Below are 18,337 nucleotides of genomic sequence, written 5' to 3' on the forward strand. Positions count from 1 at the left end.
GTTATTTTCAGTAGGTTAAATCGCACTGAATTAGTATGTACTTACGGCTCGCAGGATGACGATGACGGTGACGCTGATGATGATGATGAAGAAGATGATGACGACGATGATTGTGATTATTGTGATTATGCTGACGATGGTGATGTCAATGATCATGTTGATGATGGTGACGACAATCATCTCGATGATGATGGCGATGATGATGTCAATGAAGATAACAATGATGATGATAATGAAGATGAAGACGATGGTGTGTGAAGAATGATGATGATGACAATGATGATGATGATGATGAAGAAGATGATGATGGTGAATAAGATGATGAAGAAGATGATGATGATGAGGATGATGAAGAGGATGATTGTGATTATTATGATGGTGCAGATGATGGTGATGTCAATGACCAATGATCATGTCAATGATGATGACGACGACGATCTCGATGATGATGGCGACGATGATGATGATGCCGACGGCAATGATGATGACAATGAAGATAACAATGTTGATGATGATGAAGATGATAGTGTCAATACAATAACGATGATAACGGTGATGATGGATATGAAGATGAAAACGATGGTGTAGGAATAATGATTACGATGATGATGAAGATGATGGTGTCGGGACAATGATGACAATGACGATGATTATGATGAATACGATGGTGTTAGGGAAGATGTCGGTGACAATATCCGTGATGAAGATGATGATGACGAGGACTATGATGATACATATGGTGTTGGAAAACGACAATGGCGAAGATGACAATGTCAGGGATGATGTACATGATAGTTCTGATGGCGTAGATGGCAATGATGATTATGAGGATGACGTTGACGATGAAAATGGTGATGACAAGGAAGAATGACGAAACAATGACGATGATAATGACAATAACAATGATGAAGTTGGTGGGTGTCGGGACTAAGGATCTGCACGCATCATCCATCACGTCACACATCACCGTGACGGAAACAGGACGGATGACGTGATGGCGACGGTGACGGTTTTAGGGATCTGTGACGGTGACAGTGATGGATGATGAAGTGGTCGTGACGAGGACGTGACGGTGACAGGGTGCCCAGGACGCGTGACGTGACGGAACAGCCGTCACGGATGACGGCCATGACGGACTTTTTAAAAAGTTAAAACGGACAGAAAATACAAATAAAAATCATTATTTTTAATATTTCCGACAGCTGAGATTTCGTCACGTGATGTGGCCAATACGATTTCCTGGCATTTTGCATAGGAAGTCCCTGTTTTTTTTGCACGCATAAACGGACGCCGCCTATAAATAATTGGAGATATACCCCTCCGTTCAAGTAGGGTTTTATTCATGTCACCGGTGACGGTGACGTCGTCACGGTGATGGGGACGTCGTCACGGTGATGGGGACGTGACGGGACAACCTACGGTGGGAAGGTGACGGGAACGTGAAGGTTTTTTTTGCATATGCTGGGACGCGTGAGGTTTTTTTTTGCATATGCTAGGACGCGTGACGGGACAGTGAAGTGATGAAACTTTCATCACGTCACCGTCCCGTCACGTTTCGTCATGCGTTCCGTCACATCCAGGGCGTCACGTCCCGGATGTGGCATTCCCTAGTTGAGACTATGATGGGGATGACTCCTCCATTATTCATTTTCAAATACTATGAAAACAATATAAAATAAAATAAAATAATGTAAAAAATGACCATCAACTAACAAATTGCTTTTGAATACTTATAACACTTTTAAAAGCTGGGAATTATTATAATAACCATTAATTTCAGTCATCCAAAATAACAAACCCGAAGCTTTTCAAAGACTTAATTTTAGATAACAAGGATAAACTTTATAATTCAATTCAAACGCGTTAAAGGGAACAAATATATATCACAAGTGAGGATCGAATTGCTTTTGAATATTTAGAACACATGTCATGCAAAATACTTCGTAATATCCATTCAATGTAGTCATCCGAAATACATAAGAGAACAGGGGAATTTTACATTAAATTTAGAACCATTGAACTATATATAATAATCGCACAAAACAACTAGTGGATATCTGATCAAACAGTTAAACATGTAAAAACATATGAAAGTTTAAATGTATGTTTTTTGTCTCGTCCTGCGTCCCATTTTTCTGAGTCAGTCCAGAACCATCATATCCCGAAACCATCTGGCATGGTCTTATCCAAGGACTGTTAGTCTGAAAAACATCACATCTGGGAACTAGTGATCGGCCGCACGATATCCGTCTGATATCCAATATCGGACAACTGATATCCGATATCCGGTAAATGACAAGGCGGTAACTGATACCGGATATAAGATATCAAACGGATATCGACATTCCTATATATAACGGATACCGGGGCAGATATCGACTAGGCTAGGGACGAGGCGGATCTCGGATACCAGAATCCAATATCTGAATATGTAGATGTAATTTTAAACTCCGAATCCTACTACACCACATGGAAGAAAACAAAAGTTTTGAAGCGTATATATAATACGAGGTACTATTTTCTTAAATTTTTTGGGTGATGTTTACGTTTGAAATCTAAATTCATGTTCACTGTTGGCTTTATCTCTCTAATCATAACCTGTTGACCGACACTTTCTCTTGTTACCTGCTGATAGAAGGATTTCCTCTCCAACCCATTGACCGATGACAACTTCCAAATTCCAACTTCTAACTTACAAGTTTCAATGAATAAACCTATATTTACTAGGATTAATTTGTTGGAAATCGAAATCCGATATCCAACTCCGAGATCCAACATCATCATCCATTCCGAAGAGATGGAGGCGGATGATGATATCAAAGCGGATAACGATATCAGATATCGTTACTGTAGCAACCGATATCTGATATCGTCATCCGATATTTGGATATTGGTAAAAACGGATATCGGAACAGTATTGTCCCGATACTGTCATCTGATACTGGGTACGGGACGGGCGAACACTATTGGGAACTGTCCCGTCAGGTAACAGGCGTGGCCATAGTGTTGTGATTCCGTTTGGAACGAGGTAAACAGTAAAAGTTCTGAATCATAGAAGTTCTAAAAATCAAGAAAAAAAGCATGAAAAACCGTCCAAGGCCTGCAGGTGGGACGGTTTTTTTGTCCCAGAACGAAAAAACCGTCCCGTTCGTCATCTGTGCCGACGAATGTCTGTTTTGTTAAATGTGCGAGGCCCCGAACGGAACGGATTTTACGACAGGGAACGAAAAACCGTCCCGTTCGTCATCTGTGGGAACGATTTTTCTTCTCGTTGGACGCCCGAGACTCCGAGGTCTAAGACGGGACGGATTTTCCGTTCCCGAACGAAAAATTCGTCCTGTTCGTTCTGTACGGACGAATTTCCGTCTTGTCGGACGTCCAAGGCCCTAAACGGAACGAAAACTCCGTCCCGTCCGCGTCCACGCAGCTTCCACAGGGCCTGCAAATCATACGTGGCACCGCGGGTTGACTAGGTCAACTGATTTCGGTCCACGCGTGGAAAAAACTGAAATGACAGAAAAGCCCTTAGATATCGGTTCTCAAATGGACGGCTAGATATCAATCAAAGGCTTGCGGAGATCAAATTCGGACGGAATCGGCCTTTTTTGACCGTCAGATCAGAGGTCGGCACAAGGCTGACGTGTCCTTTCTTTTGGGGCAAGTAAAACAAACCGACCGTCAAAATGTCCCGCGAGACAGCGTACCGCTTCTTCTTCTTCCTCTTCTCCTTCTCCCCGGTCTAGTCTGCGTCGCTTTCCTTTGAAGCCGTAGAGAGAGAGAGGGACTGAGAGAGAGAGAGAAAGGGATCTAGAGAGAGAGAGAGAGAAGGAGTAGGAGAGAGAAAGGGACAGTTGAGTCATGGTGCGATATCTGAGGTATTTTGTGCAGGCTGAGACGGTCTCTTCTGTTTTCTGTTTAGCCCTGCTTTCGGCATGATATGTTTGTCTGGATGTTTTTCTGATTCGTTGATTTGTGGTGGGAAGGTGTTTGTTCAGGGATAATCCGTCGATTTGAGGGTTCATTGTTCCGGTTAATCGCGTTATCATGTGTTTTTGTATCCGACTACGTTGATTCAATTGATTTGTGGTTGTTCCGTAATTCAATGTGTCTTTGGGGTAAGCCAATTATATCTAATTTCTAGTATGAATTCTGGAGTATTTTTGTTTAAACATGGTTTGTATAACCCATCTGCTTCCTTATTTGTCTCTTATTATTGGTCGATTTGTGGGTTTATTTTGCCGTTTAAGCACGTAATCATATCTTTCTGTATCCTACAACGTTGATCCAAGTGATTAGTGGTAGCTTCGTGATTAAAAGTGTTATTGGGTTAAGCCAATTATATTTTGTTTTTAAGTATGAATTATGAAGGATTTTTATTTTAATATAGTATGTAAAATCCATCTGCTTCCTTCTGTGTCTCCTATCGTTGGTCGATTTCAGGGTTTAACATGTCGGTTAAGTACGTAATCATATGCCTTTGTATCCGACAACGTTGATCCAAGTGATTAGTGGTTGTTCTGTGATTCGAAGTGTTATTGGGCAGCGTCAAGTATTGTTTTTTTAGTATGAATTATTGAGGAATTTTATTTTAATGAAGTCTGTGAAACCCATCTGCTTCCTTCTGTGTCTCCCAGTATTGGTTGATTTGAGGGTTTAATATGTGGGTTTGCACGGAATCATATGTCTTCTCTGACAACGTAATTCAAAGTCTTCTCTGGTTAAACAAATTTGTATTTATTCGGAAGGATTTTTCTGTTTTAACATAAATGTAAGACACGTATGCTTCCTTCTGCGTATCTTGATTAGTCGGTTTAACACGGAATCATGTGTCTATGCCTCCGAAAACGTAGAACTAAGTGATCAGTAATTGTACAGTATTTCAAAGTTTTCTTGGATTGAACAGATTATATGAGTATACGAGCACGAATTCGGAAAGATTATTATTTTAATAAATGTATGTAAGTTTCTTAAAAAAAGTATGCAAGACCCATCTGATTCTGTCCGTGTCTTCTTATATTGGTTGCAACCCAGTATCTGCAGCCATGTCTTTGCTCCGAGGACTGCATAATTAGTCGATCTCATTTCCTAGAAAACTGTATCACTCATTTTAACTAAAATTCTTTCGGTTTATTGAATAGTTGAAGTACTTGTTTTAAAGAGAGAATGCTTGCAAAAAATCTATGAAAACCCAATTTGACTCAAGGTTGAATTATTATTTACTTCAACAAGAAATTACTTGGCCAGCCCAGTACTGAAGCCAAGTATGTATACAAATAGTTTGATTAACGGTGGCAATGTTCGCGACATATTTTAGCTATTTTTTCAATGCATCCGAAATCCCTTAATAAGTAAGAAATGTACTCTTTATTATCTTGAATATATTTAAGATTCTTGAAAACTTCTACTGTATTAAAGGGGTCTTCTATCGTTTTAAATTTCTGTATTGTTATTTCCTATCGTTTTAACCTTCATCATTATTTTTTCATCGTATTTCTTACATTCTTTCATACTCTTAATACTGCTATTTTTGTGTCAGTGTATGTTGTTCATGTAACGTTTGGTCATGTGCTTGCCGCATCTGCGATTTGTGTTCCATTTCAGGTTTACCCTTCCCTTACTTGGCAAAATGGGATTATCGTCTAAAACAGCTGGAGCCTTCCCAAACTTCTAAGTGCAAAAAGTCTTCCTTGGAAAAATTTTTGAGGACGTTTATAGTTTGGTATAGTCTTACTAAGATTAGCAAATATGGAAGAAATGAACGTGAAGGGATTGGATAACTTTGAAACTGTGTTGCCTTTGTTGAAGAGAAAGCGGTCATTCCATAAGAAAGCTTGTCTGTCTTGCTCAGATTCCTCACATGATGGAGTTATTAATGTTAGATTGGAAGGCGGTGAGCAACCGTCCATTTTAGGAAATTATGCAAACTTCATGAAAAGTGGTGTTCCGAAGCGGTTATTACACTATGAGTCCGGGGCATGGAGAGATCATCCGGCCGACGTAGTTAATCAAGTTAAGCTAGATTTCAAAGCAAGAAAAGCAATCACTGAGGCCAGATTAATTGGGAATACGTTGCTCTTTGACTTTGTGCACCTGTTTCAAGTCGATTCAAAATCAGGGTTGCAGCAGAAAATTGCTTGGATTGACGAAAATGACACTGAGTTCTTTCCCCAGACTCCTCCAAATGTCTGTGAGTCGTGTAAATTTGGAAATTATGTTGGAGAAGAACATGAAATCAAGGGCAATTCGATTCTCAACAGAAATAGCAAGCCGGGTGTGGAAGAACCAGCCAGCCCAGCTCAGAGTTCAACATCTGAAGATAACGGCGAAGATGTTTCCTACATCAAGCGCCTCAGACCTATGAGCCCATTGTCTGTAAATACTGACTTTAATGAGGGAGTTGGGGAAAATGAGGTGTATGCCCCTAAAGATGGATGTCTGACTAGACTTGTTCCGGGAGGAAAAGTGTATCAAGTTGTGCGAGATATGCTGCTGCTGGGACTTATCCAGTTTCTCCATCCGAAGGATATTTTAGGGATTTTTCATGTCCCACGCACGAGTGACGCTGGGCAGGCACGGCTGAATCGTTTTCAAAAGCAAGTTGAGTTTGTGGAGAGCCGAAGAGGGAATGCTAATGTCCGTTATGGGTGGCTTCCTGCTTCTCAAGCAGCTGTAAAGAGTATAATGTTAGAGGGCCCTGGGAGAGTTGACCTACCTTTGTACAGCACAATGCATGGGGTTGGTATCCCACTTATGCCAGCAAACCGCTCTAATATTAGGTAAACCTTGTATATTTCCTTTTTTACCCATTGAAAATTCGTTTGCAATATATTGTTTTTGTGCCCTCATTGATGATTCTTCTGCTCTAGAAGGGTGGTTCCCTTAGTGCATCTTTTCCCTTTAAATAGGATGGCCCCCTCTTTAAGAGAGCAGCCATAATGCAGCAATGAACTTGTTTTTGCCCTCTCTCTCTCTCTAGACAAAGTTCATCCCCCTCTACTATCCCGCCCAGTTCTTTCTTTCTCTTTGGTCAGCAACAATCTCACGAACGTTTTTTCGTTATCTCTCTTTCTTAAATAGTCGTAAATCAGGTATCGTCTTCTTCATTACACCCAATCAAGGTGCAGTAAGATAGGGACCCAACCAGAATCCTATAACATTCTTTTTTTTCATCCTTTTTTCCCTTTCTCAGGGTTATACATTTTAATGAGATTTTCAAAAAATGGTTGTGTAGTAATTTGTTTACTGTTCCAACCAATTCCTTCTGTTTAAACGAATTCCTTTCCATCTCAAAACAGCCTATTGAAAAGTGTTACCTAACTTTTCTGTTTGGAATCTAATTTTTCTTATTTTATGAGTTTGATTGCATCTTCTTTATTTATCATATTTCTACAATTGTTGCTGCATCTCTCCAATGACTTGTTTTACATTTGTATCTGATAGGATCCTTGATAGGATCCTCAACCTATCTGGGGGTAGTCTCATCGTGTCTGTCCACAAGGGCATTTCAGTCATTTGGTCATTGCATATTTCCTTTAAATAAGGATGCCCTTTCTTTAGGTGGGCAGCCAAGAAGAATGAAGGTGCCCTGTCTTTCCTCGTCATGTCTATGGTCCCTCTCCCTCTACGATCCCCATCTCCCATGATCATCTCTACCTCATCGCATCTTCAGGCGGTTCGTCCTCAGTCGATTCCTGCTTCATCAGTTCGACCTTGCCTTGGATCATTCCCGATTCTCCTCTCTAACCCAGGAACTTCTACCTTGCCTCATCCTCGACACCCCTCTGATACAAGCCTAGACTGAGGATTGTATCAGTATCATTCGAAAGTAATTAGCTCTTGAAATTTGAATTTTTTTGAAAGTTTCTTATAAGTCTCTGAAATCTACTTGTAGAGTTCATGCTTTCTTATACTGTCGCATAAGGCCTACGACATCTAGATTGCATCTTCAATTTTTATTATATGTCTTTTTCTACCTCTTATTTACTGTGCAAATTATTGAAAATTTTATAGGTTCTTGCTTTTTTTATAATCAACCAAGTATTTTATATTTTCCTTTACAGTGCACATTTATATGATGTTTACGATTATGACAATTGAATTTTTTTTTAAAAAAGATTATGACAATTGCATTACTGTGTCTCTTCGAATATGGCGGTTCTTATTGTTATAATCATTCAAAACACACAGGCACTAGAAATTTAATTGAAAATTTCAAATAAGTGTTTGGAATTTATTTCCGCAGTGCAAGTGTCTCTGATGTTGACGAGCATGGCGTTGTACATATGGTGCTGTGCCGTGTTATACTGGGAAAACTAGAACCAATTCCTCCGAACTCTAGACAGTGTCGGCCAAGTAGCGAGTCTTTCGACAATGGCATAGACAATCTCCATAATCCCAACTTTTACATGATATGGAGGGAGCATGCGGACAAACATATATTTCCTGAATATGTCATAAGTTTTCGAATGTCTCCAAAAATAAAAGGTGATCCCATCATTTTTCTTCATATTACACTCACTTTTGAAATTTCTTTTAAGCGTAAGCATTTATTTTTCTGCAATATCTTTTCGTCTGCAGAACATTTGTGCAGTTTGGGTTACTTGTCAGCTGTGCCTGTAACCTTGAAAAATTTCCCTGCTGCTGATTCGGTGGGTCATCTCAAAATTTCTTCTCTTGCGTTGCTTGGAAATAACTTCGTTTGCTTAATCACTCATAAGAACATATTTATTCATTATTGGGGATAATATCACGAGGATCAGGATGTCAATATGATATAATGGACAATCATTAATATGATATTATGTCAATATGTCAATATGATGATGTCAATATGATGTCATGAGGATGATGATGTCAATATTATATTATGGAGATAATAATTGTTGCAGTCAACTGATAAGACATTCATTTTTTGGTATCTAGTTTTGATTAAAATGTTGAGCTTAAATGGCCCTTTTTCCATAATTTTTTTTAATGTACGATATATTTATCTTTATTGTTGATTCTAGACTCCAATGGTATGTGCGTGTCAGCTGAGTTTGTAAATGCTAGTCTCAAAATTTTGAAAGATTTTGTTTCTCATTTAATACTATTATTACTCTTCCATCTATATTTTCACGTACTTGTTTTTTGAAAGATGATTTAAGGCGATCGCCCGATTTTAACATATTTTTTATGCGATACTATTATCTTTTTTATGAATACTTGACTTACGTGGATATATTTTCAGCTGAATTTATTGTGGCCGGTCTCGAAAATATGTTATCTGCCGTTTGTAATTTTTAGATTATTATTTCTAATAATACTTTTACTCCATTTTAACTAATGTAGTTTATTTAATTTCTTTATAAAATTTTTGATGCAATCTAATGGATTTATTTGACTCTAATACTATCTTTTCTATGCAGTCTTTATTGTCAATTCTTGACTTAATGGATGTGCGTGTCAGCTTAGTTTATTAATTCTAGTAAAAAATATGATATCCAAGGTTTTTAATTTTAAGATTTTGATAACAACCCGACACTAATCTCCAATTAAACGAGAAGAAAGCCTCGGTCTCTTGGCTTCGTCGATGCCAAGAGGACAATAACTGGTCCCACGGTTTAGTCACAAGAGAAGAGAAAACCAAGGGAAGAGGGGGGGAGAAGGGGTCAGAGGGGCGATCGCCGCTCCAAGGATAAGCGTCCGTCTCGGCAGCGAAGAGCGTCTGCAGATGTGGTGAGCTAGGTCAGGGAGAGGGAACACTGAGGAGAGGAAAAAGGGGGAAGCTGAAAGAGGAAGAGAAACCCTTATGTCTGATTGCCTACCCAACTTCTCTGCTTCGTCCTTCTCATGTTAACTCTGATTATTGGCAGGTGGGCTGGCTCAGTTGCCTGGACCTCCGACGCTCATATACTCGGCCCGGAATCATATCAATACTCCCCCCTATTTGAGTCGGCTTGTCCTCAAGCTGGAAGTGGGGAAATTGCTTTTGGAGGACGGCAGCCAGCTCCCAGGTGGCTTCGTGGGACGGCAGATCACGCCACTGGGTGAGGACTAGTAGGCCTTGGGAGGATGGTTGAAAAGCCGTGAGTGTTTCGGGATAGACCAGCCATTCGTTCTCTTCCGAGAGAGATGGGGGAACTGGTTGTGGAAGATCCGTGGGCCCAACAGCCAGCTTCAGCTGTGAAACATGGAAGACCGGATGTAAATGTACCTCAGGGGGAAAATCGAGGCGATATGCGACCGCCCCTATGCGTCGTAGAACGCGATATGGTCCGAAGAATTTGGGTCCTAGCTTCTTGTTAGGGCGGCGAGCTAAAGTCTTCATCCGGAAAGGTCGAAGTTTGACATAAACTTGCTCGCCTTCTTGGAATGAAACCTCCCGCCGTTTCTTGTCTATCTGGTCTTTCATTTGGGATTGAGCTCGCATGAGGTGCATCTTCAAGGTGTCGAGCATGAGATCCCGTTCTTGGAGCATCTTATCCAGGTCGTCAATGGGTGAGGGTGGAGCCCCATACCGTGCAATGGTGGGAGGGTCACGTTCATACACCGCGCGGAAAGGCGGCGTCTTCAGACCTGTGTGGTGGGATGTGTTGTAGCTTAATTCTGCCCATGGGAGATAAGCGCACCATTTCCGGGGTTTATCTCCTGCGAAACATCTTAGATACGTTTCCAGGCCTCGGTTGACTACCTCGGTCTGTCCGTCCGTCTGTGGGTGATATGCTGAACTGCGCTTGAGAATGGTGCCTTGTAAAGAGTGCATGCTGTTCCAGAATGCGCTCATGAAGGTGCTCCCACGATCCGAAACAATGGACTGTGGAATGCCTTGAAGCTGAATCACCTCTTGAATAAACTTGACTGCCACCTCTTTCGCGGTGAAGGGGTTTCGCATGGTGATGAAGTGTCCATATTTACTGAGCCGGTCTACCACCACAAGGATGCAATCTAACCCCTCGGAAGTCCCTCAATAAAATCCATGGAGATGTCTTCCCATATTTGTGTCGGCACGGGCAGTGGCTGGAGTAACCCCCGGGGGGCGAGTGATGACGACTTGAACTGTTGGAAACGGGGGCAAGCATTGACGTATGTTTTGATATCGCGCTTCATACCGGACCAATAGAATTGTTGATTAATGCGTAGGTACGTCTTGAGGAAACCCGCATGCCCGCCAATCTTGCCATCATGAAATTTCTGCAAGATTTGGTTAACGTGAGGAGAAGAGCGGGGAAGAACCAACCTCCCGTCATGCAGCAAGTGCCCTTCTGTCAAGGAGTAGTGTGGGGGTGGCGATGCATTTTGCGGTAATGCTTGGACGATCTTCTGTAAGCTCGGGTCTTGAGAAACTTCTTGGCGGAGGGTGTTCAAGTCGAGCCGCGGGCTGACAGAGATGGAACCCAAGAGGGCGTCTCGAGGGGACAGGCGGGACAGTGCATCGGCCACTTTGTTGAATTTCCCTGCCTTGTACTGAATCGAGAAGCGAAAGCCCAGCAGTTTGGCCAGTAAGCGATTATACTCACCCTGGACCTCTCTCTGATCAAAGAGGTGCTTGAGGCTGCATTGGTCAGTCCTGATAATGAAGTGTTGGAAAAGCAAATAATGTCGCCATTTGCGGACGGCCCAAACTATTGCAATCAGTTCTCGCTCATAAGCAGACTTGGAGCGCGCCGTGGGCAGAAGAGCTTGGCTGTAAAAAGCAATGGAGCGGCCCTGTTGCATGAGTACGGCCTCGATGCCTAGCCCGGATGCATCTGCCTCCAAGACGAATTCCTCTGAGAAATCCGGCAGGGCCAGCACCGGGGCGGTGGAGAGAGCTTGTTTGAGTGCTTCGAACGCTTCTTGGGCCGACACTGTCCAGAAAATTTTTCCCTTTTTAAGTAGCTGGGTAAGGGGCCAGGCCAATGTGGCATAGCCCGCTACGAAGCGGCAGTAGTACCCTGCCAGTCCGAGGAAACCCCGCAATTCTCGGACATTCTGTGGTACGGGCCAGGAGGAGACTGCTGCCACCTTCCCGGCATCTGTAGTGATCCCATCAGCGGACACCCAGTGGCCCAAGTATTCCAGGCTGGTTTGGTAGAAGAAGCACTTCTTGGCGTTGATGTGCAGGTGATGTTGAGCGAGAATCTCCAATGCTTGATGCAAATGCTGAGAGTGTTCCGCAACGCTCTTGCTATAGATGAGGATGTCATCAAAGAATACCAGGATGAAGTGCCGTAAAAACGGTTGGAAGATCAATTTCATCATAGCTTGGAAGGTTGCTGGGACATTGGTCAAGCCGAATGGCATCACCACATATTCGTAGTGGCCTTGATGTGTGTGGAACGCGGTCTTCTCTATATCCTCGTCGCGCATCCTGATTTGATGGTAGCCGGATTTTAAGTCGAGCTTGGGGAACATAGTCATCCCGTGAAGTTCTTCAAGGAGCTCCTCAACGACGGGAATTGGAAAGCGGTTGGGTACTGTGATCTTGTTCAATGCTCTGTAATCCACGCAGAATCGCCAGGTGTTGTCTTTCTTCTTGACCAATAGAGCAGGACTGGAATAAGGGCTGTGGGATGGCCGTGTAATACCAGCCGCCAATTGCTCTTCGACGAGTTTCTCCAGCTCGTTTTTCTGTAAATGTGAGTAGAGATATGGTCGACAATTCACCAGCCCCGTACCTGGTTTGAGGACTATCTGGTGGTCCAGTGGTTGTGGTGGGGGGGTTGTGTAAGATGCTGCAAACACTGCTGGGAATTGCTGCTTCAGAGCGATGAGCGGGTCCCCTTCACGTTCCTGCGAGTCAAAGGTTGGAGGTCGCGCCTGGAGAGCCGGAGGCGCCATCATCAGCTGGAGGTTGGTGTGCGGGAACCCCTTCTGTCGTAGGTGCTTGCATGGGTGGGTTTCCGTGAGGTGGGCTGGTTCCCGGATCGCCTTCGAGTGTGTGCCAAACCCTGTCCACCTCAAAACGCAACAACAGTAAACCCCAATGGGCCTAGGTCCAGCCTAGGGAGCCGAGCCAATCAAGCCCCAAGATGACGTTGACGCAGAGCCCTTTCACTGGTAGGAGGTTGGTCACTATAATATGGCCTTGGATACACAGGGGCACTTGCTGGCATTGCGACTCTCCCCGAATGGTGCGGCCGTCTCTGAGGCGGATGTCACATGGAGTGATATGGTGGAATGGTAGCTTAAGGTCTTGGGCAAGCTGCAGCTCAATGAAATTATCTGTCGCTCCGGTGTCTATCAGAACCTCCACTTCGTGTCCTGTAATTGTGCCATGCAGACGAAGAGACCATTGGGTGCGGCGTGACGTCATTCCCAGAGCTGTTTTGTGTGATATGAAAGCCAGTGTCACGTCTCCCCCGTCCTCACTTTCGGCCCCCTTCGGAGACTGTTGATCCTCATGGTCGGAAACCTCCTCCTCTTCATCAGTCTCTAGGCGGAGATGAATTTGAAGATCCTTGCGGCAGCGGTGGCCCGGTGTGAATTTGTCGTCACAATGGAAACAAAGGCCTTGGGCTTTTTCGCTGATTCGGTTCCTCCACTGTGAGATGTACTCTGTGTGGGGCGCCTCTAGTCGAGGTCGCTGGCTGCGCCTGTTAGCGCCCATATCCTTTCTTGTTATATTCGCATTTACCTTTTTGCCCTTATGTGTATCTTCTAGATGGCCTTTCATAAGAGGCCCAATATTGTAAAAACCCATGTTAACATCTCAAATAGAGATGTGTGGGCGTCATAGCAGAATAAAGAGTTTTTCCTCTTTGTGTTAACCCTAATGGCCGCGTAGGGTTGGTGGAGTGCAAGATCGACAGCCCGTAGGGGCAGCCTGTCGGTATCTGGGCCATCTCTAGGTTTAAGTGACTGGAATGTGCAGGTCGACCGACCCTTGTTGATTTCGTCTTGTAGCACCTCCTCTACCTCTAGGGTTAGATCAAACAATTCATCTGGTGACTGAGGATCTCGCCACCGTATCTCTTTCCGTATGGCGGGTTTGAGTGCAGCCCCGATTGCATGGACGGCCGTACATTTGCATAGGTCGGGAATACAACCTGCCCATCGTACAAACTCGTCCAGAAGCTCACCAGTGCCCGTCTGACGCAGTTGGAATAGACGTGTATATTCTTGATGTGGTTTGAGGCCGAACAACCTGCATAATTGGCCCTTGAAATCCCCCAACTACGAAATCCAGCATGGTCGTCCTTGTAACAAAACCATTTGGATGCCTTGGCCTCTAAGTATGAAGCTGCCACTCTCAAGCGTTCTCCGTCGTCTGCCGGATACGACCTGAAGTAGTGCTCCACTTTCCGCAGCCAATTCTCTGGATCCCCACCTGAGAAGAAAGGAATTTCGGCCATGCGGTGCTTATGACGCGGCCCCGGTAGTTATCCTCTGGCGCCCTGAGCCCACGCCTGCACTCCTGGTCTTCGGGATCATCAAATCCGATCGTGGTCTCTTGGACATGCATGGTCCTTCGATCGTGTCTTGGCATCACGGGGCCCAAACGTTGGATACGGTCACCCCTGGGGTCAGTTGGCTCCCCTCCATCCAGCGGTTGCCTCTCCCGCTGGCGCTCCTCGGGACCTCTGTATTCTGACCTTGGCCGGTGTTGCGGGAATGGCCAATGACCATCTAAGTCCTTAGCCCGGTTCCTCAGGCCTCGAGGGACCCCTTCCAGTGGTTCTTGTGTTGTTTCAGGCCACAAGCGAGGGGGAGCGGACTGGATGAACTCTCGGCCATGGCAACTCTTGCCTTGAGTCAACGGTCGTGCTTCAGCGGAGTGGTGACGACTAGTTGATGGACCGAGGAGGGCCCCAAGCATTGGGCCCTCTTTGGACTGGTGTCCCTGGTCGTTTCCATCCGACGGTTGGCTCGTGTCTCGGGGTTCCGACGGTCTTGGTTCCCAGTTAATGCGTTGACTCCTCCAGAGACGATGAGATGCATGGTGGCCGCAGGCCTGGTGGGAAGGTCTTGGAGGAATGTGCTGATGTTCCCGGCAGATTTGCTTGCCTTGGTCACGTCTTGGCTGTGGGAGGGATAGGATCCCTTGGTGGGTTCTGGGACCATCCCAGTGGTCGTGACTGGGTTCCTCTTCGCCCAGACTGGGTTTGGTTTGCTCGGCTTGCTGCCTCTCGGCGTCCCGGGTGTCCTGAGGTTGGAGGTCCGCACGGAGAGTGGGGGACGACGCTGAGCTGCTAGACAAGGGTCAGGGAACCCGCGTCGACTGAGGAGGGGCCCCCGACCGGTGCGAGGACGAGCTGCGCAGCGTCAGGAGCGCGTCAAGCTTCGCGCTGATCAGCGTCTGTTCCGCGCGTAGGGCTTGGACATCTGCCGCCATGGCGCTCTTCAGCATGCGCACTTGCAGGTCGGACACGCTGGCTTCTAAATCCTTGAGCGCCCCCTTGGGGGAACTCTTGGCTTCGCCACCGACCGCCTTCTTCTTTGGCACGACTGGTTGGAGGATCGAGCGGCTCTGATACCACTGATAACAACCCGACACTAATCTCCAGTTAAACAAGGGAAAGCCTCCGTCTCTTGGCTTCATCGATGCCAAGAGGACAATAACTGGTCCCACGGTTTAGTCACAAGAGAAGAGAAAACCAAGGGAAGAGGGGTGGAGAAGGGGTCAGAGGGGCGATCGCCGCTCCAAGGATAAGCGTCGGTCTCGGCAAGGAAGAGCATCTGCAGATGCAGTGAGCTAGGTCAGGGAGAGGGAACACTGAGGAGAGGAAAAAGGGGGAAGCTGAAAGAGGAAGAGAAACCCTTACGTCTGATTACCTAACCAACTTCTCTGCTTCGTCCTTCTCATGTTAACTCTGATTATGGGCCGGCTCAGTTGCCTGGACCTCCGACGCTCATATACTCGGCCCGGAATCATATCAGATTTCTTTTGGAAGATAATTATAAGGTTATTTGTTCTTAGTATAATCAGTAGTTCATTACTCCATCTTCTATATTTAACTAAGGTAAAAGCTTTATTGTGGGAAATAATCTGTTTCAAAAAAAATACTTAATGTTTTGATACTCATTTTTTAATGAAATGTTTTGACTGTCAATGCATTATGAGATGGGTCGAAGGTATTAATTTGTAATTATAATATTATTTTTTTTCTTTGAAAACAAAATACTATTTTTTTACATGTTTATCTAATTCTAGCAGGTGAGCCATACTGATTCCCTCTCTGGGCAAGATTCGAAGCCGAATGAGCAGGCGAGGTGTGATGGATCTTCCAGGATCCCCACCTCTCCGTGGATGCCATTTTCTATGCTGTTTGCTGCAATCTCCTCCAAGATAACATCCCAAGACATGGACCTCGTCAATGTTTACTATGATGAGTTCAAAGTCTCTTTCTCTCTCTCTCTCTTCCTATCTCTTCCGTCCTTTCTCTCTTCCTTCCTTTCCCTCTCCCTCTCTCTTTCTTTCACTCTTTTCCTCTCCTCTCTCTTCCTCCCTTTCTCTCTCCCTATCTCTTTATTTCCCTCTATTCCTCTCTCCTCTCTGTCTCTCTCCTCCCGCTCTCTTTTCCCTCATTTACTCACCTCTATCTCTTCCTTACTTTCTCTCTCTCCTTTCCTCCATTCCTCTCTCTCTTTCTCTCTTCCTCCCTTTCTCTTTTCCTTCTTTTCCGCTCATCTCTCTCTTCCTTCCTTTCTCTCTCTTTCCCTCCATTCCTCTCCTATCTCTCTCTCTCTCCCTCTCTCTTTCCCTCTCCTCTCTCTCTTTCCCTCTTTTCCTCTCCTCTCTTTCTCCCTCTCTTGCTTTACCCCCAATTTTCCTCTCTCTCTCTCCCCTCTCTCTTTTCCTCTCCTTTCTCTCTATCCCCCTCTTTTCCTTTCCTGTCTCTCTCTCTCCCCGCCTCCCTCTTCCTCTCCCTCTCTCTCTCTCTTGTCTTTTTCTCTCTATTTCTAGTCTGACGAGTTGAGATGGTCCCTGGGATATGTCTTTACAGAGAAAACGATTGAGCCGGATAAACCTGATCAAGAAGCTGAGGCAGATCATTGGAGACAAGCTGTTGCTCTCTACCATCATGTGTCTGCAGCACAAGGTTCTCAGCTCTCTCTCTCTCTCTCTCTTTATTTTATGCCCTTCTCTCTCTTTAGATTTCTTTCTGCTCATATCTCTGTCTGCCTGTCTGCTCATCTGTCCTCTCCCTTTCGGTTTGTCTGTCTGTCTCTCTTTCTCTTTTTCTGTTTGTCTTTCTCTATCTCTGTTCATCTGTGGGTCAATCTCTCTCTCTCTCTCGTACTCTCTCTTTTTGGCTGTCTCTCTGTGTCTGTTGGTCTCGCTCTCTGTCTCTCTTTCTGTCTGTCTGTCTGTCTGTCTCTCTTTTTCTTTCTGTTTATATGTCTATGTGTGACTCTCTGTTATGATTGTCTGTCTATCTCTCGCTCTCTCTTTATTTTTCTGTTTGGTTCTCTCTGATTTCTGTTTGTGTGTCCTCTCTCTGTATATATACAAAAATGCCCTTTTTAAAATCTCCATCCGTTTCTTCTTTCCATCATCTTTCTCTATACATACAGATTTCCACTGTCCCCTTTTGGTCAAACCGTTATCAAGTAATCTTAAATTTTTTAGTCGTTCTAGCTGAAGTGTTCAGGGGGGCTGAATTTTTAGAATTTCTTTTGTATTTAAATCAATAGGTAACTACTTTAGTAATTGATAATGGAGGAAATGTGTGTATATATTTGCAGCTACCACCTATGGCCAGGCGAGAGCCAACCCGGTCTCTGGCTAAGAAGCAACCAGGTCAGACTGCCACCTCGACATACTCGCCGCTAAATGACAGTTTTGAACTTTGTAGCGCAGTAATCCAGCCTGAATATTACCTTGGCACCTTTAAGTAAGCGTATTTGCTTCCCTGCCCAGAGGTATGTTCTCCAGCTGGATAATTCCAGATTGTGGATTGTCTTTCCCTAGTTTAGGTTCCATGAACGTTGATTCTATTATGTTTGAACAGTGTCTTTCTATAACATGCTGATGAAGAACCCACAAAGAGATGATATTTGCTTCTAAAAGAGGGTGGTTCCAGTGTACACAATCTGAAATCCTAGTTCACTACACTGATAAGAGAGAGGAAAGGAGTGAGGAAAGAGGGAAGGGAGGCGATGAGGACGAGTTGATCCAGACGTGGAGATAGACACTTACTGGGAGGTGTGGTGCTGAGCCCCAAAACCAGGTGCCAAGAGAGGAAGATGTTGCCTGTTAGGTTTAGAGGGCTGAGGAGATGGAGACTGAAAAGGGGAGTGAGGAAGGAGGGTTTAGGGGACACATTATGTCATATCCTTCCTTTGAGTTGCAGGGATGCGGACAGGGCGATTTTTTCGTCTCGGGAGGAAAAAATCGTCCCATCCAAAGCTACGGACAAATTTCGGGATGAAA

General features: G+C 44.5%; 1 protein-coding gene across 2 annotated transcripts; it reads left to right on the plus strand.

Annotated features, from left to right (window-relative positions):
- The first annotated feature begins 3,713 nt into the window (after positions 1 to 3,713).
- RCD1 (WWE protein-protein interaction domain protein family) lies at positions 3,714 to 17,973 on the plus strand. Of its 2 annotated transcripts, none has more exons than XM_078584174.1 (7): positions 3,714 to 3,875; positions 5,602 to 6,776; positions 8,243 to 8,484; positions 8,578 to 8,648; positions 16,115 to 16,300; positions 16,908 to 17,003; positions 17,650 to 17,973. In XM_078584174.1, the coding sequence occupies exons 2-7, from the start codon at positions 5,746 to 5,748 to the stop codon at positions 17,800 to 17,802; spliced, it is 1,779 nt and encodes a 592-aa protein (XP_078440300.1). In that variant the 5' UTR covers positions 3,714 to 3,875; positions 5,602 to 5,745; the 3' UTR covers positions 17,803 to 17,973. The 2 variants fall into 2 exon arrangements, with proteins under 2 accessions (XP_078440300.1, XP_078440301.1); XM_078584175.1 differs by having other exon boundaries at positions 16,118 to 16,300.
- The last annotated feature ends 364 nt before the right edge of the window (positions 17,974 to 18,337 follow it).

Source organism: Wolffia australiana, chromosome 12 (assembly GCF_029677425.1).
Source record: "Wolffia australiana isolate 7733 chromosome 12, ASM2967742v1".
Lineage (NCBI taxonomy): Eukaryota > Viridiplantae > Streptophyta > Magnoliopsida > Alismatales > Araceae > Wolffia > Wolffia australiana.